We start from the raw sequence: 27,450 nt of genomic DNA, 5'->3' as shown, positions 1-27,450 counted from the left end.
AGTGTAAACCAATTGCTTTTTATTTTTTGCAAATTCTATTGGAGAATAAACTTTCATTCACTAAAAGTGAGGTGGTAAAAGAGTTTGAAAAGTGTTTCTAAGGATGTTCAATGTTTAAATTAAAAACTCGTTAACATTTCCAAAGGAGGGAGAGAGAGAATCCTTGTTAACATTTAATGAAAGAGATTCGAAAATTCATGCCCAGAGATAAAAAGGAAACAGAAAGGAAAAATCCTCAATATGTCTAAAGTTAGGAGGCTGAAATTTGCCTGGAAGCTGTGAAGATCTTTCAACACTGAGATGCCTTGATTCACTGACAACATCCAAATCTGCCGTGGACTCAGCTATCCTGGGTGACCTGGATACTCTTCACACTGGCTGGCTACAGGTGGACAAATTATTACAAGTTGCTAACCTCATCCAAGAATGTTAAAGTCACTTGCGGGTAATACTGTTTAAGCCAGTGTCAGCCGCAGCTCTGGTTGGAGCAGGTTCCGGATGATCAGTAGTGTTGACTCTTAGACCAAGGAGGGAAACAGAGGTGGATGAACTAAAGAGTGAATCACAAAGTCTTTAGCCAATCTAGCAATCTCAGGAGAGAAGGAACTATAGTTTATGTGGGGATAAATTAGGCTTTGATGGATCCACTGGAGATCCTTGGGAGTAATGGGGCTAGAGTGCCATTAAAGAGGATCCAAGACAATATATTTATACTTTTTAAAGTCCTTCATGGGACTTAAAAAAAAAAAAAAGAGTCACTGTGGATGGAAACTTAGATTCCCAGTGTGACTTTGCCCCTGAATGCAAGGCTGAGGATTTTATGTTCGTTACCCAGAGTTCTGGTTTAATGTGTTAGTCAACCTTCCACGTGGTAACAAAATCCCTGAGTCACTTAACTTACAAAGAGAGAAGGTTTCTTTTGGCCCATAGTTTTGGAGGTTCCAGTATAAGATTGAGAAGCCCCAGGCTTTGGGCCTCTGCCATGGGTGGAATATCAAGAAGGATTTGAGACTAGACCCCCTTCCACTGACCTAAAAAACCCACTGCCTAAAAGCTCACTACTATGTATCGGTGCCTCACTGGGAACCAATTTATTTCATATGGTCCTTATCCAAACCATAGAAAGTGTGTTCATATGTGTGGAAAACTTAACCCCATGATTCACACGTCAATGAAGTAGGCCTTTGGGTAAATAAGAGAAAATGAAGTCATGAAAATGGGGGCTCCATGATGGTATTAGAAAAAGAGAGAGCCAGGCGTACATAGCTTGTCTCCCCATGAAATACCCTTCACATTGGTGCAACAAGAAGGATCTCGCCATATATTCTCACCATGCTTAGACTTCCCAGCCCTTAGACTTCATATTAAGTAATCTTCCATTCTTTATAAATTACCTCATCTCTGTGATTTTGTTACAGTAATAGAAAATAGACTAAGTGGCTTGACAATTACTCAATAGTAGGACATTTGAATAGTTTGTATGAGGTCCTGGGTTCAATTCTTACCAATGGAAAGGTGGAATACAATATTTAGCGTCTTGAATAAACTTGTAGAACACAGTTTACAATAAATGTTAGTGGGTGACTTAATTCTCACAGCTCTCTGAAATGCTTATAGTTGTTGTCTTTCTTTTTATTTCCTTTAGGTTGGCATGCAAAAATGGGGTTAGTTGTGATATTCACATACATATTTACTATACTTACACCCTCCATCGCCATCCTTTAAGCTCTCATCCCCATCCTGCTCGTGCTTGCTTCTTATCTTGCTTCTTCTATAGCCATGAGAACATGGATAGCTTAGAGAAGTTCAATTTTCCCCACTAAAAATGGCACCAATATTTTACTCCTTTAGTTACACCTTTGTATTTTATTATCAGCCCCCGTCTTGATTTGCTTTCCAAACTATTCCTTATCTCCTTGGTCCTAAACCCAGGTCTTTTCCATTTAATGGTCATTCAAGTTGACCCTTATTTTCTGCTCCTCTGGTGGGCACTGTGTCTCAGTATGACTCTTAGAACACTAGCCCAGCTAAAGACCTTCAGTCTCAGTCTCCCTACCCAATCCCCTGAAGTCAATTCACTTATACAATATTTATCAAACACTATTTTATGCTAGGTTTGGAGGTGAGACTCTCTGTACTCAAGGAACGCATTACAGAAGACCCCGAAGCATGAAGATTCACCAGGTAGGAAAATAAACAGCGGAAATGACTTTGAAAGAGATGTGTAAACAGAAGCATTCCTTCAGGAATACATCCTGGCACAAGGCCCATTGGACATCCATATACATGGAAATAAGAGATACAAGCAGTGAAATCACTTGGTTTGCAGACAGCTCCAATATCTTTCCAAGGAGTGAAACGTAAGTTGATAGAGATGAACTGTATAAAAGATCAAGCAAGCTGTTCAAAAAAGGGCTGCACAAGGCCATGTGCACTGCGGTGCTGGCCACTGCCAGCAGATGCATTTAGGGAAATGCAATCCTGTCTATTTATAGGATGGTGAGATCTGAGCTACCAGGGTATACATTCAACAAATATTTGCAGTTTTTGGAAATAGGTATGTGCTAGGTGCTGCAGACCAGAGAGAGACCCTGGAGACAGAAGATCCTCTCAGACACCCTAAGAAATGCTCAAGAGTTCAATGGAAGAAAACAGTGCTTATATTTAAGACCAGCTTTAAATTATTTGTGAGATTTTGATAAATTGATGGTTATAAGAAAAGAGAAAATTTCAGGAAGACAAGAAAGCATAAAATATCAAAGCAAAACAACTTAGCACACTTTTCCTGGACTGATGGTGGTCCCAGTGCTAAACAGGAGGCATAGGAGGAAGTAGAGCTTTGGTTCTCAACCTGTGGGTTGCAACCCCATCAGCAAACCCTTGTCTTGAGAAAATAGCTAAATTATGATTCATGACAGTAGCAAACTGGGAGAATATCTACATCATGATTCAACAGTAGCAAAGTTGCAGTTACGAAGTAGCAACAAAAATGGGGGTGTGTGTGTCACCACAACATAAGGAACTACATTAAAGGGTTAAGGAAAAAAAAAAAAGAGAGAAAACCCAGAGATATCTCAGAAGAAATTTCTAGAGGATTTCCTAAAGTGTGATCCATTCTTCAATGTTTTAAAGCAAGCTAAAAAATTCCTCTGTTGTTCAAGGAATTCTTCCTGTTGGTTCATCTGACTCAGGCATTTATCATTCCTTATGTATGTGTGGCAAAGAGAATCCATCAAAAGAGCAATTCACTGGTTGATATTTGGGAGGTAAGGATGAGGAAGAGTATTATGGTCTGGATTGCGGTCGCTCATTCATAGGTCCTTATCCCCCAGAAAGTGCCAGACACATTTGTTTGTTTGTTTGTTTGTCATTTACTCACTTGTTTTGTTTGTTTGTTCATTCGTTTATGAGGCAGAGTCTCATGAAGCTGGCTTCAAACTCAGGATCCTCCTGCCTCTGTCTCTTGAATGTGGGGATTGTGAGTATGTACCCACCATGACCCGCTTGGGTAGAATCTTGACAGAGTACATAAATTCCAGTGAGGTCCTTGGGGGTGGGGGTGGGGGGGCGGGGTTGGTAATTGAATACAATTTGAGCTCTTACAAGAACAGGCACAAAACAGAGATGAGAAGACCAAGGAGCAAGTTAACCTCTGCAAGCTCGGTAGAAGAAACCCGCTTCAGTGTCTGGCGCAGAGCTCGGAGAAAGGAATGCCACAAGATCTGCCTGGGGTTTGTTAGGGCATCCTCAGCAAACTACTGCAAAGAGGAAAGGGAAGAAGAGAGGTGGGTAAGGAAGGCAGGGAAAGAGGGGCCTCCTAGTTCCAGGAGATGGACACAATGAGGAGGTGAGAGTCTAGTTCAGGACCTGGAGAGCATTGATTTCTCTATAATGTCATGGTATCCAGGGAAGGACATAGGTTCAGAAGCAAAAAAGGCAGATCAGCATTCATGCTTTGAAGTGCTGGGAAGACATATACACACACACACACACACACACACACACGCACACACACACACACACAAGCACTTGTGGGCACGCACACACATACACTAGGTAAATTTTATTTTTAAAAGACATATCTACCAACAGAAGTATAAGATATGGAAAAGGACACAGAATACAGTTTTAAAAGACTAAAAATAAAGCTATTATACCATGGGCGAATTACAGTAGATATAAGCAAACAATGTTTTAAAAATTATGAATATTCGCAGTTTCCCTGCTCAACAATACTCCACGGAGAGTAATCCTGACTTGGATACTCTCACTGGATATCCCTGAGCTTCAGTCTCACCATGGGAAGGTATGTGACTAGTGCCATTTTCTAGATGCAGGAGATAGAGTGTAGAAACGTTGAACCAAGAACAAGTGGGAATAAGGCAAAAATCTAGGGGCAGCTGAGAGAATGAGAGAAAAGATCTCAGCTCAGAAAGGGTTAGATGCTGGGTAAAACTGAGGAAGGGGATGTTTACGGAATGATGGTTCAGGACATATATTAGATGTTTGTTAATGTTTTCAGGAGATCAGGTAAGAATTGACATGGTTTTCAGCTATCTTTGGTACCTCGTTGCGTGGGACTTGGGAATCACCTCCTCATGCATATGTACAAGGAACACAGCAAAAGGGATAAGCCAAAACATTAGACGTGGTTGATTCTGCATCGATGCTTTTACAAAAGTTTTAAATAAAAACCTCCTATTTGTGGGGATAAGGCCTAACATGGGGATAGAGTCCTAGCTGCTTAAGAAACTGAGGCAGGGGATTGCCCGAGCCCAAACTGGGCAAATATAATTGGTCTTCAACTCAAGGACACATGGGAAAAATGGATGGGGAATATTTCTTTTCTCTTTCTTTCTTTCTTTCTTTCTTTCTTTCTTTCTTTCTTTCTTTCTTTCTTTCTTTCTTTCTTTCTCTCTCTCTCTCTCTCTCTCTCTCTCTCNCTCCCTCCCTCCCTCCCTCCCTCCCTTCCTTCCTTCCTTCCTTCCTTCCTTCCTTTTTTGTGTTTTGTTAGGGCCTCATTATATTGCCCATAATGGACTTAAACTCACAATCGTGCTTTCTCAGCTTTCTGAGTACAAGGGTAAACTATAGTCAGGGCAGGCGCCTTACATAGGATGAAGGAGTTAACAGGAGGCAAATTGGATGTGAGGGGTAAATTATTTTCTTAAAATGTCTGTCAGGACTGGGGCTATGGTACACATTTAGAATAAATGAGACTCAGGTTCATTGTGAGAAGAGGAGGGGGGGAGGAGGAGGGTAGGGGAGATGATGGCACCTGATTGTAAAGAAAGAGTAGGACAAAAGAAGGAGGAAGGCCTAAGGTATTCTTGGAGAAAAGATGCTGTCAATATGGCAAGATCTGGGGAGTTGGACAGTGAAGGTTCTGGGAGAATTTACTGTTTGGCAGCATTTCTGATAATTTGCATGTTTTGGGACAGAAGGAATTCTATGATGTGACCTTTAATTAATTTGGAAATAATTCCCACACGGCCCAGATCATACTAGTTGAAAACCAAGTGGTAATCCCCGTAGCCCAAGTTTTAACCGTGCCAAGCATCAGACAATCACATTAGGGATCTTAATAAGAAAAATAAAAACGGAAAGACTGACTTCTGAAAAGAACTGCTGGCTCAGAATTCGAGTAGGAATCTGTAAACTTGAACTGGATTTATATTTGCTCGTGAAATTATGAGATTTCATAAGTTAGGGGGAAAGACACAATAAACAAAATTAGGCATACTTCTTATATGAGATATCAATGGACTGAACTAACATCCAAAGGCTGAATTTAAGAACACCCATTGATTCTGAGATGCAGGATCAAATATAAATTAAAGACTGTGAAGACTGCGGTCTTCTGTGAAGTATCCAGGATGACTATCACGACTATCACGATGCTCTCTGTAGGACTGGGGTTAGATTAGAGGTAGTGGCAAATACTTCTTGAATCTTCAAAGTCTCAAGGATCCTTAATGCAGGAAGTTGGTGAAGTTCCTGAAGTATTATACTTGGACTTTGACAGGTAAAGACACACCTATCACAGAGGCTTCAGCCAGCAAGAGCTGTCAGATAGAGACCTAAATATAATATTCCCAGACTTCCTTCAAGGGAGCCTGGAGTACATATTTGGAAAAGGTTATGAAGGGGAAGTGATGAATGCAGAATGCTGTGGTTAATTAATGAAGCGTAAAATTGGAAAGAGATATTAACTTGTCAAGGAGTAAATGAAGACAAAAGGCTAGATATGTACAAGAATAGCCAGAGTGTATATCAGGCAAGGGGAGCAGATGGCAGGTGACACAGGTCAAGACAATGGTTAGCTGCTATTTCTATGACTCTGGTGTCACAAAGGTACTGTGGGGTTTAAGGGCACATCTCTCCCAGTGTGTGAGCAGAGGAGAAGGCTGTTTGGTCACCGCCATATACAAAGTGTTCAAGGAATGCAAAGCAAGGACAAGGTAACAAGCTCAAGAAGGAAAAAATACAATGTCAAGCTAGGTGTGCTGGTAGTGTATGCCTTTAATCCCAGCATTTGGGAGGCAGAGGCAGGAAAATCTCTGAGTTCAAAGCCAGCCTAGACTACAGAGTGAGTTCCAAGACAGCCAGGGCTACACAGAGAAACCTTGTCTCAACGACAAAAAACAAAACAAACAACAACAAAAAAAAAAAAAAAAAAAAAAGAAAGAAGAGAAAGAAAAGCAACAATGTGGTGTTAGAATGGAAAACACAGGAGGGTGGTGGTGGGGAAGTCAGTGAGTTGGGAGTCTACTAGGAAGTGGCCATCAAATTCCAACACATCTGTTCTGGTTTCTCACCATTGACTCAAACTTTTAAACATAGTAGCCGGAACTTCTTTGTAAAATGTATGCTAACTAGTTATGAAATAATGACTTAGCATATGCAGCTGAAACCCACATGATTCTTGACTAGGACAAGAGGCATCCATTTTCTATTTTACTAATTCCTACATCAGTTGAGGTTTTAGAATTTAAATACTTGTAAAGGAAGACAAGGCCGGGTGTGGCAGCACCTGTCTATATGCTTAGCATTTGAGAGGCAGGGGCAGTAGGATAATGAATTTGAAACCGTTCTGAGAGAAACATACACATACACAGAGAGAGAGAGAGAGAGAGAGAGAGGCAGAGACAGAGACAGAGACAGAGACAGAGACAGACAGACAGACAGAGATGGAGAGAGACAGAGAGACAGACAGAGATGGAGAGAGACAGAGAGGATCTAATTAGAAGAATCCTATTGACATAAGGTTAATTTTAAAATTCTGATATGTCCCAAATTTAGTAACAGTGGTAATCAAAGTGGTAAGAGATAGGAGAATCTAATTCAGAACCAATAAAATAACCAATAAAAACCATGACATAAATCCAGTCACAGTGGTGACCAGGACTACGGAACCCTATTTTACACACCAATTTTTGTAACCTCAATCAATCCAAACATGACCACAGCTCTCCTTATATGGAGTCCTTCTGACTCCAGAAATTCTCATTAGGTGTCATATTTGACCCCTCCCCATCTATAGCCAGTGAAATGCATTTCTTCCCCTATGTTTATTTAGCAATACCCTCAGCTCTCCTATCCAGGCTGCAGGTGATGGTGGGAACTTGTCCCCGAACCTTGTCTCTTGTTTTTACGGCTAGCACCTGTTATGGATCAGCAAACATTTTGTGGCAGAGATCTGTTAGTCTTTACAGTTGTGCTTTCACAGATTCTATGGCACGTGACCGGTACTTCAAAATAACCTTAAGAAGGGATGTAATCGCAGGAAGCAAAGTGCAGCACCGTAGTCATGGCAACGGCAGGTAGCAAGAGTCGGTTCCCAAGTACCTTATACCTCATGCTTGCAGAAGGTTGCACTATGTATTTTCCTTAAAGGTCAGATTTAAAACCTACCCTGCCCCTAATAAAGTCATACGAAAAAAGTAATGGCCCCACTGATGCCCACACGATTATGATGATGCACTGAAGTTTGGATGACGAAGCTGCTTCTGGGTAATGTGCACATGTGAGGACCCTGGAGCTCCCAGCCCACCCCATTTACCACCAGTTATGTACTATGATCTATCTTCATAGACACGCTGCCCCCAAGTTGCCCAGAAAACATGCCCTGTACGCCTTCATTTGGCCTAGCTCAGCGGTTCTCAATTTAGTCTACATAGGAACTCCATCTTGTGGGTAGCATACACAGAACCATATATCCTATACTTTATAGGTGATTAAAGAGATTTTTCAGGGATAATTTCATTTGTGCTTAATTTTCTTCATATTTGGTCATTTCATAGCCGCTTTGTTCCTTTGTGTGATGGGAGATTTGGCTCTATTAGAGAAAACTGTCAGAAATATAATTGAGGATTTCCTGTGCCACCTGAATAAAGAATTGGAAAACTCTCTGTGGGCCAAATACCCTCTCAATCCTCCCACGCTGGCGTATAATAAGCACCACACTGGCATTTAGAAAACCCATAGGTGCCATGCTTCCTATTTTCCTGGAGAAAATAGAGTCCTGTTGCTAAGCAGACCAGCAACTTGAGGAGAGAACTGGAGATTCTAAAATTTAACTCTAGGCGCTCAGGAAGAGAAACCCCGCCCCGCCCCCCCTCCCCGCTTGGGCAGGCTGAGATAAAGTGAATCAAGGTCAGCCTCAACCTCTCGCTTCTTCCTTTCACAGAAAGGGGCCGAAATGCTCTCATCTGTCTGGGAAACCATCTTGTTCAAGCAATGCCTCACAGTGTCATCAATGGAAAGGTTAACTGTGGAGAGAGGGAAGCGCTAAGAGTCTTTGTCCAGAGTCTGGTGCTGAGGTTACCTGGGGGACGTTATCTACTTGCTAGGAATCTGTCTGTCGGCAATAAAGTCCCTCATCACGTTCCCCTAACTTGTGATGATGATGTCTAAGCACCAGAACCTGTTGGTTGTTCAGTAATCATTCTGCCATGACTCCTCCCTCCACGCCAACGTTAATCAGCTTGCTTCCCTTTCTCCTCATCTCTGTCTCTTGCCGGTCATGCTTTCACATTGCTCATGTCATCCATTGAGAGGTCAAACAGGATCTCAGAGCATGAGCGCAGATTTTTACGGTCCTTTGTCAGATAAGTGGGAAATTGATAACTCGAGGATGTTCTGTGGCGGTGGTTAATTCTCAAACGTTAGAGACAAGGGGGAAGCACGACTGAGGTAAGGAGGATCAGGTAAAGGCAGGATGCTCTCTCTCTCTCTCTCTCTCTCTTTCTGTGTGTGTGTGTGTGTGTGTGTGTGTTTGTGTGTGTGTGTGTTTGTGTGTGTGTGTGTTAAATTGTGTGCTTCACAAGTCTGTCTCTCTTAAGGATGAGGCAGGGGCAAGCCAAAAGTCCTTAATTACGTGGGGCCTTAATCTGAGGGGTTTGGGTTAGAGAGCTGGATCAGGGGCTGACCTTTTTCTCCAGTTGTCTAAAAGGAGACAGGAGCAGTTGTCTGTAGGGGAGCAGGGAAGGCGTTTGCTAGACCACTAAACTTCACAAAAAGCCTGGCTTGTGGCACAGGTCCCCAGTTCTAGCTACACAGCGTGCTGATGCGGAAAGTTCCCATGTTCAAGATATGCCCAGAGTGAGTTCGAGGCCACCCTAGGCAACTTAGTGAGACTGTCTCAAAATAGAAAATAAGAAGAGGGCTGGAAAGATAGTTTGTTAGTTCCCGTGCCTAGCACATATGGAATCTTTAAGTTCAATATTCAGTTCTAGAAAAAAAAAGAAAATCACACAAGGTTAAGAGTCAGGGATTGCCACAGCCTATAAGTGACTGCATCAAGATGGCATATCAGAGTCATGGTTTTTCCTATTACCTGCCAGGGACCTTGTAACAATGTTTACACCCACTCTCCAGAATCCTTCCCAGCTCGGCACAGCTCACAGTTTATTTGTTTTTGCCTGGCAATAAATATTTTAATTTTTTTGCTTTATTCTTAAGATGACAAATAAGTTTCAAGTTTATTTCCTTTTTTTGTTTGCTATTTAAATACAAAGCTACACCACAAACAGGTACAACCAAGACATTTTAATCTCACAGTCACACCCTCCTGTGGGGTCCTCTCCAAGTCTGACCACTGACTTGGCCAGCAAAGACTTTCTTAGGTAACTCCATCACAAGCCTGGGAGATGGGCGTGTCAGGGACGAGGGTAGGTTCTTATACCTGGTTCCTGAACCCCAGGCTCCTGGACTGAAGGTGAATGGTGAGTCCTCCCCAGGGAGGGAGAAGGAAGCCACCAACTCTTGCTCTCACAGGTCAAAACTGAAGCACCATCCTGGTTCTCTGCCGGCTGCCAGGTACCCCAGTGCCAAACACATTTGGTGCCCGATGCTTGCAGGGGTCCTAGACTGACAGCTGACAGCATCTTCATGGGATACCAGGATTCTGCCTTGACAGTAGGTAGAGAACTTCCCACGCAGCAGAACTGGGGTTGGAGAGGGGGTATGGGCTTAGTAATTTCTGGTCTCACTTCAAATCCTCACTTTTGATTAGAATAGAGTACCATCTCAAATCTTCTCTACACAAACCAACCAGCCACATTTTTATGTGAGGCATTAGGGCTCAAGTGCAGCTGGTAAGTCATGGGGTTTGGCAGGCAAACCCAGGCCTGTTTTTCCTCTGTAGGATTTCACACCTGGGAGCAGAGGCCTGTACCTAAACTTAGACACAAAGGAAATGTTCCTGCCTTTTCTTTAAAGAGTCCTGTCCATTACATTATTGGGTCATTGCTACAAACTGAGAGTTTAAACAACGCTGATTGGATATACCTGTGTGGGGCAGTGGACCATGCCACCAGAACCCGGATAAAACTCAAAATTGAGAATGGCAGGAGTTCGAACTAGCTCCTGACCAGAATCCTGTCCCTGAGCATGTGACCATGACACCCCACTAAAAGGACCATGACAACTGGTCATGTCATATAGTATAGAGCCTAGAGATCTCCATGCTAATGAGGTATCTAGGGGCTGCGAGTACAGTCAATGAGCTTCTCTCCCTAGTCATCCCTTCCTGCAAAAGGTATTTCATCTCTGGTTCAACCTGAGTAAGTGGTATGTATCCTCATCTTCCATGAATAAATAAACAGCTTGGATGAGCAAGGACTATCTCCTTCATCAAGGACCTGGGCAGGGGCGGGTGGGAATCTTTATTATACCTAGCCTTGCCTAAGTCTCTGGCAGAAGGAGGTTCCTCCACACTCTTGCCTCTCATCCTGAGCTAAGTCTGATTCCCCACCCCTGACTCACCTCAGCCCTGCAGCTCCCCCTACCTTGTTTCAAACTCTACCAGGTTCCCAGTGGGCATCTGGGTGCCCAGGAGGATAGGAGCCCCTGTTCTCAACTCTTCACGGTTCTCGGTGGTGTCTGGGTGCCTTGGAGTTTGAGAACCACAGTCTCTGACCCAGCCCCCACTGTTTCTCACCTGGAGAAACATGGACTGGGACCCCTATCTTAAACTGAGTTTCACCTCCCCTGAACAGTGTGTTGGTGTCCCACGAGCCTGACACCCCAGCATGTAGACCTCCAGTCCTGAGGTGGCAGAGAATGTGACAGAGGTCACCATAAGACTTAACAGGCAATTCTCTCATTCCTATACCAGACGTCAGAAGTCGCTCTTTAAGGATGTCAGTATTGAAGGTGTTGTCTATATTCTGTGATAGGTGGAGGTTAACAAAAACCTATGTGCATGCAAGTAGTTTGACAGCTCATAACTAAGTCTGAACCACATCCATGCCTACCTACATGGTGTTAAACAAAACAGAAAAAGAACGTGCTTTGCTCTCCTTGTTCTAGTCTCTCTCTCTCTCTCTCTCTCTCTCTCTCTCTCTCTCTCTCTCTCTCTCTCTCACACTCACACACACACACACACACACACACACACAACCAATCAATGCATTTCAAGATCCCTACTCAAATATGAGTCACAAACAGATATTTCAGCACTTACTTTAAAATGCATTCTAAGTTTTCAGTAATGTTGGCCCCAGTGTAAACACTTCCACTGAAGGCTCTGACTACACTGTGTGTTTCAGTTTGGGGGGGGGGGGACAGGTTACCTGGTTAGGATCAGGGCCAACTTCATCCCAGTTGTCGGTGACGTGGCCTTGGTCGATGGACTCAAAGGGCTTGTGAGAAACTGAAGGGAGAATCCTATACAGCCAGCTAGGCGGGGACAAGAAAAACAGAAAGTCACAGCTGTAGGTAATGTTCTGAGGGACACAGACTGGCTCTGGAGATGCCATCAAGAAGTCACTCAGCAACCATCTGTGGGCTTAGATGTAAGAGGCAATGACATAGCTCTCCTCAGTAATGTCTCCTGGCTGTAACTCTGCTCTGTTCACTCCTTCCATGATGCCCATTGCTCTTCAGGCTGAGGCTCTGGCTCCTACCTATCCACACAATGCCAAAAAGCAAAGGCTGGCCTTTCCTAACACTGGAAGGGGAAAAGAAGCACCATGAGGAACATGTACACGGAGATGCACAGAAACGCATCATGGGATACTAACTCTTGCTTTCCACATCAGTACAGCACATCCTAGAGAGCCTGAGAGCGTACGAGGAGTGCCTTTGTTATTTGTTAAAAGTACAAATCAACTTTGTCCTGTAAAATGACAAAGTGATTTATGGTAATGGAGAAATAATTTCATAAATTCAGACAGTCCTGGAGACGATCAGTTTTTCCACAACTTTTTCTATGCTATTAGAGGTCCAGCACTTAACACACTCCTCTCATACATTTCCTTGGCTATCTCTAACGCATATATAAGCACAATTGGCTTATTCTGTAAATGCTTTTGCCTATTAAGCCATCTCTCAAGCTCCAATTACTTTAGTCTTAAAAGTGAAAAAATAGAATCTAATTTTTTTGTTGTTGTTGTTTGATTGGTTGGTTTTTCGAGACGGGGTTTCTCTGTGTAGCCATGGCTGTCCTGGAACTCATTCTGTAGACCAGGCTGAGCTCCCCAAACTCAGAAATCCACCTGCCTCTGACTCCCAAGTGCTGGAATTAAAGGCATGCGCCACCATGCCCAGCTAGAATCTAATTTTTGAATGTGTCCTTTATTTTGAATAAGGTTGAGTAAGTTTTGCTTATTTATTAGCCATTTGTAATTTTTCTGTAAATTACTTGTATAGTCCCATATTGATTTCAGTTGGGTTTTATTTAGTCTATTTTGACATTAATTGTGAGAACTTTAAGAATTTTCAGTTCTCTATGTAGTTATAAAAGTATACACCCGGGCTTTTAATGTAGTATATTATGGTTTACTTCAGCTTTTCTAGTCTTTGTTAAGTTTTGCTGTCTATGTATGTCAAGGCCTTAGCCGAAGGTCTCTTTTCCAGGATCAGATCTGCCTCAAGGAAGGGAAAAGAGAGTCCGCTGACATACAGGAATACCGAGTCTCACTAAATCTTTTCTGAGGTTGGCAGGATGAGGAGGGATAAGGACCCTTCTGTGATAATGGAAGACCTGTTGTGTTCAACAGGCTCTGGTCCAAACTCAAGAGTGAAATTTGTTTGGATTGACACTGAGTATCTGAGCCATAAATAGGCTATATTTCCTCCATGCTTGTCTGATTCCTCTAGCTCTTGATGCAACGACTTCAGATGCTGGATTCACTAAGCCCTTCCAACTCACAAGAACCTGTGGGCTGAGCACGTATGTCTTAGCATTGGCTGTATGATTCAACTTCCCAGGCCAATTCTCTTCATCTTTATCTCCTAGGGCTGTTGGGACTGCAATCCACCTACCTAAGATGCCTGGCACATAGTAGGCACTCACTTACTGGACAATTATTGAACTGCTCATTCTTAATCATCTGGGTTTTTACCACAATATAAACATTTCCACATTTGCTGTCTCAGAGATAGGTGGCACCTCTAATAGTTTTTGTACTCCTAGTGCTTTGGGGCAGTGAGGAGTGACTAGCTGAGAACCTTCGAGTTGACTCACCCATAAATGGTGCGGCACATACTTTCCTACTAGAGGTCTGAATGTTTTTAGAAAACTCTTGCGCATACCTTTAGGGAGAGTTGTAAGCAGATGGGTGAGCCATGCCTAGTGTCCCTTATTTTTCAACTGAGCTTATCAAACTCCCCAGGCTACACTACATTGCCCTGGACAGAGATTTAATTCTGGTGCAGGGAATGTTGCCAGTTCCTTAATGAAATGCCAACAGCTCCTTTTCAGCCTCCTGGAACAGAGCTCAGCTCCTGCTGGCTGAAGAGACTGCTGAAGAATGGGGGCAGGCAGCAGATTCCAGAGACCAGGTGGCCTGTGTATAGATGGACCATGGAGTCAGGAACACAGTCATCAAGGCCAGGTTGTCATAAATTAGAGTAGATAGGGACTGTCTGTAGGTTACCTTATCTTGTCTAGAGGAAGTGATTAAATAACGGTAGAAGCAACCTCTGATTACCTGTCTGATTTTGTTTTGTGTCTTATTTGCTTGGTTGGTTTGGTGATTTGAGACACACTACCTAGTCCACGGTGGCCTCAGATTCTTCATTCTCCCACCTCAGCCTTCCAAGGACTGGCATTACAGGTATTCACAATAACCAGCTTAATCCTTGCTTTTTGGACAAGTGTAAGATTGTATCTCTTCCCCCATTCCTTCACCTACATTGTCTCTCAGGATCCAACTGACCAATGCAGGGGATCTGAAAGGGTAGACGCTGTGTTCAATACCATACAACTGTTGAAGAAGGAGCAAGGGCTTAATTGCGGGGGACCTGCTGCCTGCAGAGTGGAATCCTTTCATTATGAAGGGAAGCAAGGTTTAACACCTATGGGCATCTCTGCATTGTAGAGCTCACTGGCCCAGCTGCTTCTCAGGAAGACTCCATCAATGGAGATAAACCCACTTCCTCTTTCTATCTAGGCAGTGTAAGGCCCACTCCAACTCTCCTTCAACCCTCCTAAGCCAGCAACACCATTCTTTGTAGAGACCTGCCCTGAAATCCTTACAATTAGATGTGATTAATTCAAATCACAACACTTAACTGCCTCCTGGGTCTTCAGCATCTGCATTCAACCTGCTCCATTAGAAGCTGATTAGAGAGCAAGTTCACTGAGGCGGCCTGGAGGGTTAGGAAGAGCACAGGCCATGCCACACTATGCAGCGATGACTGTGCTGGTTTCCAGGAAAGGCAAATTCCAAAGAGGAAAAGCCTTATTAATTCCAGCCACAAGGGGTCATACTACATGACCTTTCAAGCACATCAGCTTGGATTATCAGTTTTCAGGCAAAGAACATAAAGCTTCCAGTCAGCCAGGGGGGAAAAATGTCTGAATCTTCCCTGACTGTAATTTGAAGCTATAGAGTCCTTAGAGGAAAGTCAGACTGCGGGGAGCATTTCCTGTGGCGTTCTAGGGAACCTTTGTAAAGGAAATGGACGTGCTTGCTTTTGGCCCTTGTACAGCTGTTCCTTAGCTTTCCTCTGCCAATCGCTCATTGGGAACAAGCCTGGATGCCCCTGATGGGACCCAGGATGCAGCTCACAAGGAGGACTTTGGGGGAGACTGTGGCTGGGGTACAGTTCCCACAGACTGTAAACCATAGCTGATCTCGTCGCATACCTTCTCTTATTGGTATTTCGTGGACAAGTGAAGGCTGATCCCGAGAGCTGCTCAGCGTAGAGATTGTAGGGGCAGACCTGAGGATTATTCTAAAACAGAGGAGGCAACACATGGTATCATTGCAATGCCTAAAGCATCTTATCTTCCCATCAACCAGTACAGTGGGGGGTCGGGAGGGGGGAATCTCGGTCTGAATGGGGAGGCTCTGGACCACTATCTCCTGCAACCCATGTATAGTTGGAATACCTTCGTGACTTCCCCCAATTAGAAGAGTTACACAAGCTTATCGTGGAAAATTTATAATACAAATGATAACCCATTACCTTGCCAACCAAAGAAACTCAATATTAATGTCTGAATATTTCTTTCTGTTCTTATTTCAAAAAAAAAAAAAAAAAAGGATCCTATGAGACATACAGGCTTATAATAACCAGGATTTTTTTTTTTCCTCTTGAAAAGGACATACTATGTCATGAGAATTTCTTTTATTTTGTTTTGAGAAAGGTCTTGGTATGTAGCTCAACTTGCTCTCCAATTTGAGCTCCCCCTGTTTCTGCCTCCTGACTGCTGGGATTATTGGTGTATGCCACTTTGCTCAGTCTATGAGTACTTTTCATATCATGAAATAACCACCCAAAAGTTTTGAAACTAAACCTATTTAGTGTAGTTTTTTACTACTATTACTGTGCATAGATTTCTCAAGAAACTTAGTTTCTCATCAGAGTTCCCAGAACTCCCAGAAAAAATATCCTAGACTTTGGGGTATATCCTGGAAGCCTTGTAGTTAATCTCACTAATTTGGGTTGGATCCTTTGCCATGGCTAAATGCCAATATAAATCCAGTTTTAATATTTTTATTGCTATTATGCTGTAACTCCGTTTTCCTTATGATCTTGGAAATGGGACAGTTCACCTGCTAAATTTGAAGAGAGGTATTGGGTGGAGTGATTGGGCCTATAGGCGTGTCTTGTAGTTTGAAGCACACCAAGTGTTCCATTCATTCTTACCTGTCCTTTTGGCAGGGAACCTGGACAGCGAGGGTCCTCTGAAGCACACTCGTTCCCAAATCCAGAAATGTACTACATGGGACAGAAATACAAATTTCGTTGTTACTGAGCTATACTTATTTATTTGTGTAGGTGTGTGTGCACACCTGTGTTCACGAATACATGTTTATGTGTGTGAGTGTGGGGGGGGGGGAGGTGAAGATGTGGTGTATGTGGAAGACCACAGTGATGTTGAGTATCTTCATTAACTTCGGAACTGGAGGCTCACCACTAGACTAACTAGCCAGTTTGCTCCGGGACTCGCTGACAATACCTCTTCCAAGTAAGTGCTTTCTGAAGATCCAAACTCTGGTCCTCACACCTGAGCTGGAGGTGACCAAGCTCCCGGGCCATATCCTTATCCCTTTAGAGGATTTAGAGAGCATTTTTACAACACTGGCAATCAACAAAGGCAAGAATAGCCACAAGGGCATGTATCTGTGTATGATGCTCTCTGTATATAATGTCTGCTGTGTCTTGGCTGGTGAACCATTTAGGAAATAAATATATGTTGTGTGCATTTTAAATATTTGCAATTAAACCAGAGGAATGCTGGGTATTTCACAGACTGTTCTACCCTTAACTGTTCCTGTCTGGTTTTATAAGCTTGCTTTTAATGATCCCATTTCAAGAATAAGCTCTTTAATTTTGGTTCTGTCTGGAAATTCCTGGGAGGGACATGGCTTGGTCATCATTTTGACTCCAAATTAGCAGTAACTTGCTGGGTGTACATTGCAGCTCCTTTTCCTTTGAACACCCTAAAACAGAGAAACAAACAAGAAACCAAAACCCCAAATTGGAAGGAGGTATGGGGATTTAAAGCAACAGGAATATGTTTGTTAGAAAAATCATCTGGGTTACCCATAGTGTGTGTGTGTGTGTGTGTGTGTGTGTGTGTGTGTGTGTGTGTGTGTGTGTGTGTGTGTGTGTGTGTGTGTGTGTGTGTGTGTGTGTTTGCATCTGTGTGGATACAAGAAAAGAAGGGTTGAGTTAAGGACAGACCGAGAGGCTTTCAGGAGATGTTCCAGCCTCCAGTCTTTTCAGAACAATACAATGGAGCCTACTGTGGCTGCTATCTCTTAGGCTTAGAACACAGAGGGGGAAATTAAGTTTCTCAACAAGGTAACTTACGACAAGGTAACTTACAGGCATCCCTTGAAAATTTTAAAACTCCTACGGTAAAAACTACTTTATTGATGGTAATTGGTAAAGATCTCAGTTATCAGGTCAATGGTCAATAGACCACTGAACTAGGGACCATGTAAACTGCTGGTTTGAATTAAGTCGTCTCTGTTTCTTGGGAAATGAGTGCACAGCTGACATTTGTAGGCTGGCCTACAAACTGTGAGTGCCATGGTGGCTCGATACTTCAGTTGCCCCAAGCCTTAGATGCATCAGAATCCCATTAGCCTCCTTGAACATCTTAATTCCTTCTCTGGAAATTTATTTATGAAACAGTTGCATGAAATCATGCTTATGATCCTTTGGGCGATTTGAGGATGAGCGGCAGATTCCATACGTCTTGACCTAGTTACTGCTCATCCATTGTGACCCAATACTTATTCCTGCAATGTTTATCACACTGGACTGTCACCTGACTGTTGTATGTCTGTCACTGTCTCTCTTCTTTGTCCCTCCATGTTTCCTGAAGGATTGGGTCCATGCCAGTTTTATTTACCTCTGTGTACCTTGTGTCTTGGCCCATGGAAGTTCTTCAGTGAGCATCTGCTGAGAGTTTCTCACACGGGAGGTGTGCATGATTGCCATGGTGACTGGGACTCCACCTCCCTTTGCTCTAACTTAAACAGGAGTTGATTTTAGCCTAGGATAAGGAGAGCGCAGCCTTACTGGGTGAGTGAAATATCACCATATGAGCACAGTTCTTTAAGAGATATAAGGAGGATGGGTGTGGGTGGAGGGTAGGCCCTTCAAAGTTCTCGGCAGCAAGCGGAAGAATGAGCTGGATGTAACGGACTTGGATGTGTGAGCTACGATCAGGCCAGCAGTGTCTATATTTGGAAAGACTATGAAATGTTATGACCTAGAAAGCAATGGGAGTGAAATTATTCATTTCCCATCAGACACAGTTTTGGGGGGGGATGGGAGTGGGGGGTGTCGCTTGGGGTTGAACTTGAGGCCTCATATGCATACGTGGTTTGCCACTGAGTGATACCTCTCAACCCTCACGTTTTTCTTTTTTTTAATCTCTCTGAAAATGTATCAGAATTCCACCCGCTCCCCCCCCCCCAAACCGAGTTCTATTATAATGAGATTTGTTCCAAGCTGCATGCAGTTTGGAATTATAGCTTTGGGGTAATGGCAGAGACCATCGGCAACCCTGAACCTCCACCGAGTACAATTTTCTTCTCTCAAAATGAGCCTCATGCTCACCACCAACAGGACTGAATTCGAGCTGTTGAGACTCAGTAATGACCTCAAATTATCTTCAGTTCTATGAACAGAATTGTAGATCAGCCGGGCGACAGAAGCCGCGGAGGATGACAGAGCCCTCTCTCTTTTGTTGGGCCGTGGCTTTGTTCCTATCTGCAGGGAGGAAGGGAGGTTTGAAGCGCTGCCCTGGCCAGCTGAGCTTTCTGGCAGGCAGGAGTGGATTTTACTGATTAACCTTGCCTGCTCTTTGGAACCGCTGGCCTCTGAACAGAGGTTAGAGGCGCGTAGGAAACGAAGAAAACGAGAGTTAGATTCTAAAGCATTTGATTAAGGTTGTCCTCTAAGGAAAAAGGGAAAGAATACAGAAAGAACAGCTGTCGGTTGGGAAGGCAGCCACCCAAAGCTCTCAGGGGAAGAGGAAAAAGGGGAGGGTGGGAGGGCGGGACGGAGCAATTTTGAATCCTTTTTTCCCCCCACCTCCTGGAAGTGCACTAGCTTAAAAAGCAGGTGGCAGCTGCTGAGTCACCATTAGTTGGTCGGTCTTCCTAACCCTCCAGGAGCAAAATTAGAGAGGTGTCTGTAAGAGCTTTTAGATGAGGCTTTTCGCCGCCGCCGCCGCCGGAGGCTTCGCAGTGGAGGGAGCTGTGTTTTGCAGCTGCTGTCTCAAGGCTTCTAGTCCAAGGACAGAATCTGAACTCTGGTTTTATCAGCTGTGAAACCCAAGCTGCACTCCAGCTGCCTCTGGGCTTATGTAAAAAGGCACTTTCCGCAAAAAAACAAAACAAAACAAAACAAACAAACAAACAAACAAAAAAACAAAAAACAGAACAAAACCAAACCAAACCCTGACATTAAGCGAGCGAGCGTGTTTATGTTTCCTTCAGCTCAGATTCCTGAATAATTTGATGCTATATAAAAATACGATCTTCTTTCTTTCCAAGAGAATCATATGCATACTTGTTAAATGAAAGAATGCATTTCAGGGGCCCATGTGACTTGGGGTACATTCTCTTCTTTAGCTGTTCACTGGCACACAGCTTTTCCATTCTTCCCTGGTCCCCAGGACATGATTTACTTAGCAGAGTTATTTAAAGAGGTTGGAAGTCAGGTTCCAGGTAACACCTGATGGGGGGAGCACATGGGCACCATGTTTCCTTTTACTGGGTGTTATGGATATAGAGACAAGCCTGGGGGGAGGGGGGTGGAGAGTGGGGGCAGGCCTAGGACTCCTCTTTAAAAAAAAAAAAAACGGAGAGGATCTATGTTTTCTGCTAACCAGGTTCTTAGGGAAATTTGCATGTTGCTGTTACAGGCTGAGTAATGGTCTGAAATGATCTTTGTGTCTTATTTTTTAATGCCTGGAACTAAGAGACAGGCTTTTGAGTAGACTTATATTTAAATAGGCCTAGAACTTTGAAACCTCAGCCTCTTGACAAACAGTCCTCAAGGTGTTCAGTTAACAGTGACCCAGGAGCCAAGTGGGTGGCTCAGCCAGCCCGTGATCTCTGTACTTGGGAGGTGCAAGAAGATGTCCTGGTCATCCCTCTACATGATGTGCTCAAGGCCATCCTGGGCTAGACTAAAGACGGGGGGGGGGGGGGAGAGAGAGAGAGAGAGAGAGAGAGAGAGAGAGAGAGAGAGACCAGCAAAGGGACTTGGGGTTCACAATTGTCAGGTACAGGAAACAAAGCAGAGTTTAAACTGGTCATAGAGCTAAGAGGTAAATTAGCAACAGTAAAATCAAGTAACTATTCCTTCCTGTCCCAAAACAAACAAAAGCTAAAAGGTAAATTCCTGGGCAAAGACATCGTAGTTAGCCGTACCTTTCCCTGAGTGTGGGGCTGCACAGAATGGCCTTTGAGTGAGAAGTTTAGAAAGTATCCTATCACAGCTAATTCTGTCTTCCTGGGTTGGCCTGAGGAGGAAGAGCAGACATTTTTCCCTGGAGGCTCGCGTCATGGGGTCAAATGCAGTTTTCATGCCCATCTTACTAAGAGCCTGACTAGAGGCAGCCAGTTCTTCCTCTGGTCTCCGTCACCCCTGTTACTCTGTCTTCTCTGCTCTCCACTCTTGGAGAAGGAGTCTAGGGAAGGCCTCCCTAACCTCTGGCTGCCTCACCCAAGGCCAGTGGTTCTAACATAACTTGGAGTGAACTTGGAAATGTGAGCAGACAGGAACAGGGAAGCAGCTTTGGGGATGGTGAGATTCCAGGTTGAGTGCTCACTAAATGTAATCTCACACGTTTTGTTAGGACCCAGGTAGAAGGTGATCCACAGAGATCTGGGTAATACACTTTGAAGACACAGGAGGGGCTGAGAGCCAAGGAATGTGGACTCTTTAGAAACTGAAACCAGAGAAATCTTCAGGGCCCCCCCAGACAAGCACAACCATGCTCACACTTTGAGGCTGGCCCAGTGGGACTGATTTCAAATATCCATTTTACCAAAGTGCAGGAGAACGAGTGTGCTGTTTTAACCCAGTAAGTTTATGGCAATTTGGTGTAACCCATCAGGAAACCAGAGGTCAATGGGTCTTCTCACCGTAAGAATCATTTCAGACCCAATCTAGTGAGTCAAGGTTCTGCTGGTGGGGCCAGAAGTCCGCATGTGAAACCAGCTTTTCATTTGAGGAATGGTCAAACAGAAGTGGCTTAGTCCAGAATGTAACAAATTCACCTTAAACATGATGCAATTGTTTCAGCTTTTGACTTTTCTTTCTCTAGCTGTGATTTTACATAAACATGATTTCACCAGAGGTTTTGTGTTGACATGGCCATTGAAATGATGGAAGGAATGAGAGAAAGATGCTAAATTAAGTTTTATAATGTTTATTCATTGGGATGAGTCTGCTTTGATCTGGCTCTCTGTGTTTAGATTTCTGACCTCTGAGATAACCTTTCCTTATGGAGATTAGACAGCAGGCTGGGCAAGCCTTTGAAACTGAGAACAAAGGCCAGCATGCCATTTGCATGTGGTAGCGTTTGCATAATAAGTTGCTTAAAAATTGCGGCAGGACAGGATTTTAGATATGATTTATTTATAAATGGTAAGGATGTTTCCTCCCTTGATGAACTTCCTCTTAGGATTTCCATCAGAAAACAAAAACTCTTATGAATTCTCCTTCCTCCACATCTTCAACTGGCGGCGTAATGGTCCTCATTATCTATGCCCACTCTCCCCTCATTTCTCATCTACATATTAGTCCCCTCTTGGGCACCTCCATCCATGCAGCAGCTCCAAGATAGCTGAAATCCTAGGTTCCTGGGATTCACAGATCTTCCTAGGTTCCTGGGATTCACAGATCTTTCTGTGTGTTATGCATCTACACATGAGGCCTTTCCTCTGGTCTAACTAACCCTTTGTCACTTCACCCAGGAACGCTTCTTTTGAGAAATTTCTCCCTTCCCAGGCTGTGTTGACTGCTGTGTCACAAACTAACACTGAATGAAAGCTAACTCTAAATCTGGTGTGAAAACAAAGGAGAAAAACTCCTTATTCAGGAGTTAAGCACTTTCGGGTGTCTACTAATTAGGGATCGGATGGATTTACCATCCGGGCCTTGACCGAAAGGCTTCCTGGCAGTGTGCAATTCCTGCCTTTCAGGAAGAGGTCTAGGAAGCCTGCCCTACTCAGTTTGAGCCAATGTGCCAGGATATTCTGGTTATGGTCCTATGCATTGAGCTAAGCACTAGGAAGAGTTTTAGACACTGGGGACACACTTCTTCTCCCTGACCCAAAGGCCCAACCTAAGCAGGTGCCACCAACACTCTTTTGTGGGCCTGCAATTCAAACTCTTGGCTTCTATTACGGGCTCCACCATTTACCAGCAGGGACCTTGGATGAGTCCCTTTGTCTCTATGAACCTTGCTTTCCTTATTGGTTTAAACTACCCACTAGGTTTAGAATGCTAATACATCCTTAAAACACCTAGCACGTGTAGCACATGACCTACTAATTCTTCTCAATGGCATGCTAAATGAAAAGTACCGCCCAAAGCTGAGTCTGGACTACCAAATGGCTAAGTAGATGAAGCACACTGAAGTGGCTGGCATGAACCAGTCCATGAGCATGCAGCCACAGGATGACGGAGAGCAGTGGGCAAGGAGATACAGGGAGAAATGCATACATCCATTTAGAAGGTGAGCTCTTAACAGGTCCTCAGATCCACATGACAATATTAGGACTTAACAAAGGCAAGGACACTACTGCTTTTTGTCACCTCTTACTTGTCAACTCGAAAAACCGAAAAAAAAAAAAAAAAAAAAAAAAAAAAAAAAAAAAAGCTCAATCACATCTACTACCATTGTGGTGTAGCATCTGATCACGGGGTTTAGGCTGAGCTCCTTCATGTGTGTCTGTGTGTCTGTCTGTGTGTCTGTGTAGTGGGGGTGTTTGAGTCCTTCAAGTGTGTGGGGGTGTCTTTATGTGTCTGTGTGTCTGGGTGGTGGGTGGTGGGGGTGTTTGAGTTCTTCAAGTGTGTGTGTGTGTGTGTGTGTGTGTGTGTAACATGCACAGGAGCCTACAGAAGCCACAGGGCTAGAAGAGGGTGTCAGAGCGCCCCTGGACCTGGAGTGTGAACTGCTGAATGGGTTCTGGGAACTGAACTTAGGTCTTCTGGGAGAGCAGAGAGTATTTTAACCACTGAGCCATCTCTACAGCCCCCAACCCACAAGTCTTTTTCAACTCTGACACCAGGAAACTCCATACATTCTTGCTGAAGAAGGTCAATAGACCTGTCAGACATCTCTTCATTCCAGCTCTTCCAATCCTTCCTTCCTTTCTCCCCATTTCTGTTCTGTTCTTTCTTTTTCTAGTGTTGGGGCTTGATGTACCATCCAGGTTAAGTGACCCCTCCTCCCCTAGAACACTCTCCTGTCTTAATCCAAGTCCAGCCAGATGGTTTCTTACCTTTAACTCTGCCATTTCCCTTCTGCTGGAGGGAGACCCAGGCCAAGGAGCTTGTGAGGTACCAATGCTCCTGTGTCTCTTTAAAACTACTCTCTGGACGTTGTTGTTTTACCAGGTCCCTGTGTTTCCTTGATCAGGAGGTCGCTCAGGGCAGAGTTGCTTAACTGACACACTAGAAAGTCCAACATGCTTACATCGAAAATTCTTGCACAACCTTTTTTTTTTCTTTTCTTTTTTTTTTAACCCCAGGTCATTTCTGAGAATGTTCCCCGCCCTCCAGGGGACTGGTCTCTTTCACCTGACATGAACATTGACCAATTATTTGTTCCACTTTAAGGAAGTCTCTTTTTTCCCCAAAGGCAGAGGATGTAAAGCTATCTAAGAAAAGAACTGTGGGAGTTACTTAGCACCAGTCAGATGTAACAGAATTCTCTCTTAGTCCTGACTCAGGTCAGGAAGGTGCAGGGCCAGTATCCAGTGCCCATGGGAAAAAAAAAAAAAAACCCTGCAATGTGCTTTGACCTGGTGTAAGCAGCCCGAAGAAGGGCATAAGGACTGGATGCTCTCTGCCACTGTCTCCTGTGCATGAGCTCAGCTCCCAGATCATGAACTGCTGACAGCCTCGTGTTGGTTGCATTTAAAGTAAACTGAGATGTTTACTGTCATTTGTCTTGACTTCTTAAAATGTATTCAGTATGCTTACAATTCTTTAGCCATTTGTTTGCTAATGCCTTTACGCCTCTGAAAGCAGACTGCTGTCCAGCTGTCTTCTGGACTCCCTTGTCCCTTATCTTAGCCATTCATTGAAATCACTGGAAGGTAGCGACTTCATGACTGGGGGTGGTCAGGAAGAAAACACATATTGAGAGACTAGTCTATGCCAGATTTCCCCCCACAGACATTACCTCATTTAATTCCACAAAAAAAACAATTTTGCAAAGTAGGTTTTATTATTCCAAAACTCAGATGCGACAGCACAGGAAGGAAATGCAGCTGAGTCAGTCAATTTAGCCGATTCTCCAGCAGCTAAATCCTAATCTGTAAACAAGTTGGCAAAAAGAAGAGAATGACAAATCAGACTTTTGCAACTGGAGGGTTCGGACAGTAGAGGGTTTATTGATCGGTAAGAGGTAAAGGACCCGTCTTGGAACAGAGTCCCCAGTACGGGCACCACTAAAGAGTAGCACATTGTCCCTGCTTAACAATAAAATCGGGGCTTAAAGAAATACAAAGCATTCACACTGAGCCTATATTGGCTATAGAGAAGAAGGGCGGGACATACAAAGCCGCAGAGGCTACCAATTGGTTGATTGGTTAGTTCCAAAATGAGATGCAGAGTGGCCGAAGGCCGATCTTCAGCCTACACAAGGGGAGTATGAAAGCGGTTTTCTTTGCTGATTTATCTTGAAGTTTGAGCTTAAATGGCCTCCTCTTACCTCTTTACTCCTCTATTCGCTGGCATGTAACTTCTTATTGTAGGACATCTCAGGATGGAGGGAAGGAAGAAAGAGAAAGAAGGAAGGAGGGAGGGAGGGAGGAAGGAGAGAGTAAGGAGGGGGTGGAGCAAGAAAGCATCATAGTAACTGCAAGCATTGCCTAGGTTCGCCCTTGTGTGCCCCTTGAACACAACTTTACTGTTCCCCCTGTCAATAGCATCTTTAGCTGGCCACACCTGCCACCCCAGCACTTGGGAGGCTGAAGCAAGATTTTGAGTTCAAAGCCAGCCTGAACAACATAGTGAGACTCACTATAAAAAAAAAAAAAAAATCCCAGCACTTGGGAGGCAGAGACAGGTGGATTTCTGAGTTCGAGGCCAGGCTGGTCTACAGAGTGAGTTTCAGGACAGCCAGGGCTACACAGAGAAACTCTGTCTTGAAAAACAAAACAAAACAAAATAAAAAAACAAGTCAAGTCAAGAGATGGAGCCTCTTTCTTCTCTGGGTCTTGGTAAACATGATGTTGGAAAACATACCACAGTGACTTGAAAAATTGTCCACAGATATGTGTATATTTCCTGCTGCCTCAGACTAATATGTAAAGAGGTAGAACTAGCTTCCAGGGGCCAGGCGGCAGCTCCACAGCCCATCCTAACTGTCATGTGTGTGGATGAGGCAATCGGGGTACCAGATGGCTGCAGACATGTAAGTGATCCCATGTGAGACCAAAAGAACCATGAGGTAAACCCAGCCCAGCTCGGTGGCTGAAAGACTTGGGAGAAAACAGAACGGCATACCCTACACTAATGAGTTTGGGAGTGGATGGTTAACAGTATAGATAGATAATTTAACCATATAGCTAAAAATCATTTGTTCAGGTCTAAAATGGATCCAGGCTGCCTATCTGAGATCTTGTCTTTAGATTGTGGAGCTAAGCAACCTTCAGAGCTCAGGACTATGGCATACTGTAGTTGCACTGCAATGGTTTGTCTGTGCATGAGGTGTTCCACACATGCACAGGGCCAGCCCCGTGGGCATGTTAATAGAAATAAGGGATATAGATACAAACTTGTGGACTAATTTCTGACAGGCAGCTTACAGGGAACCACAGTGCATGGATATATGATACTATATAGCATATAAACTCTGGATTTTATATACAAACTTAGTAGTGGATGGAGACCCCTGTACTATTGAGGCTAATTGTACAGTACACAGACTTGAAACAGAAAGTATATTCAAGGAAAGGAACTATTGCATGCCTGAGTTTATGAGACCCTTGGAGCTTCATTACCCACTGCTAACTTGCTTTGGTGGTTAAAAGGCAACACACGGGAGCCCGTGAGTGACAGGGAACAGCTTCAGTGCTGTGCTTTTCTACGGTGCCTGCTTGAAGACAGGTTTATGAGTGTGGTGGTGCACACCTTTTAATCCCAGCGCTTGGGAGGCAGATGCAGGCGGATCTGTCAGTCTGAGGCCGGGTGAATTCCAGGATTGCTAAGGATATATAGAAAGACCCTATATAAAAATGAATAAATAAAATTAAAAAAATAAGTGCTTCCCTGTGTGAGAGACAAAAGGACTAAGAAAAGACTGGCTGGATGAGATTTGCTTTAGGACGCTGGAAATGTTTAAATCAAAATTAACCTATTAATAAGATTTAGGAAGTCCTCCTATGTAGGCTAACTTTATTTCCTACCTTTTCTATTTTTATAATAATGATTCAATAAATTAAGTATTTGCTTTGCAATTACTCCGCCAGGTATTGTGAGGTAAACATCCAGGGAGAATGATGAAAAAAGAAAAGAAAACAAAACAAAACAAAGCACAGGTATGGATGGCCTTGATTCTTGTAATGGCTTGCCATTTTAATTAACCAAAGCATGCATATACACACACACACACACACACACATACACACACACAGAGACTAGACAATGTTTAACATTCAGTAAAGTAGCTAGGAAATGAAGCCTTTCCAATCAAGCCTCCAATTTTTCCCTTTCAACACACACACACACACACACACACACACACACACACACACACACACACACACACACACACACACA

General features: G+C 43.7%; 1 protein-coding gene across 2 annotated transcripts in view; it reads right to left on the bottom strand.

The window, feature by feature from the left end:
- The window catches only part of Hgd (homogentisate 1,2-dioxygenase), a 49,818-nt gene extending 25,716 nt beyond the window's left edge, over positions 1-24,102 (bottom strand). The window contains exons 1-5 of one of the 2 annotated variants that reach the window (XM_029544703.1): positions 23,943-24,102; positions 18,323-18,466; positions 16,606-16,677; positions 15,599-15,687; positions 12,078-12,183 (exon numbers count right to left, since the gene is read on the bottom strand). In XM_029544703.1, coding sequence (XP_029400563.1) covers positions 12,078-12,183; positions 15,599-15,687; positions 16,606-16,677; positions 18,323-18,349 — 294 coding nt within the window. In that variant the 5' untranslated portion in view covers positions 18,350-18,466; positions 23,943-24,102. The remainder of the gene's footprint in view (positions 1-12,077; positions 12,184-15,598; positions 15,688-16,605; positions 16,678-18,322; positions 18,467-23,942) is intronic. The other variant, XM_021209685.2, reaches the window with a different exon arrangement.
- Positions 24,103-27,450: the final 3,348 nt, after the last annotated feature.

The sequence above is a fragment of the Mus pahari genome, chromosome 12 (assembly GCF_900095145.1).
Source record: "Mus pahari chromosome 12, PAHARI_EIJ_v1.1, whole genome shotgun sequence".
NCBI lineage: Eukaryota > Metazoa > Chordata > Mammalia > Rodentia > Muridae > Mus > Mus pahari.
This window is presented reverse-complemented; position numbering and strand designations above follow the sequence as displayed.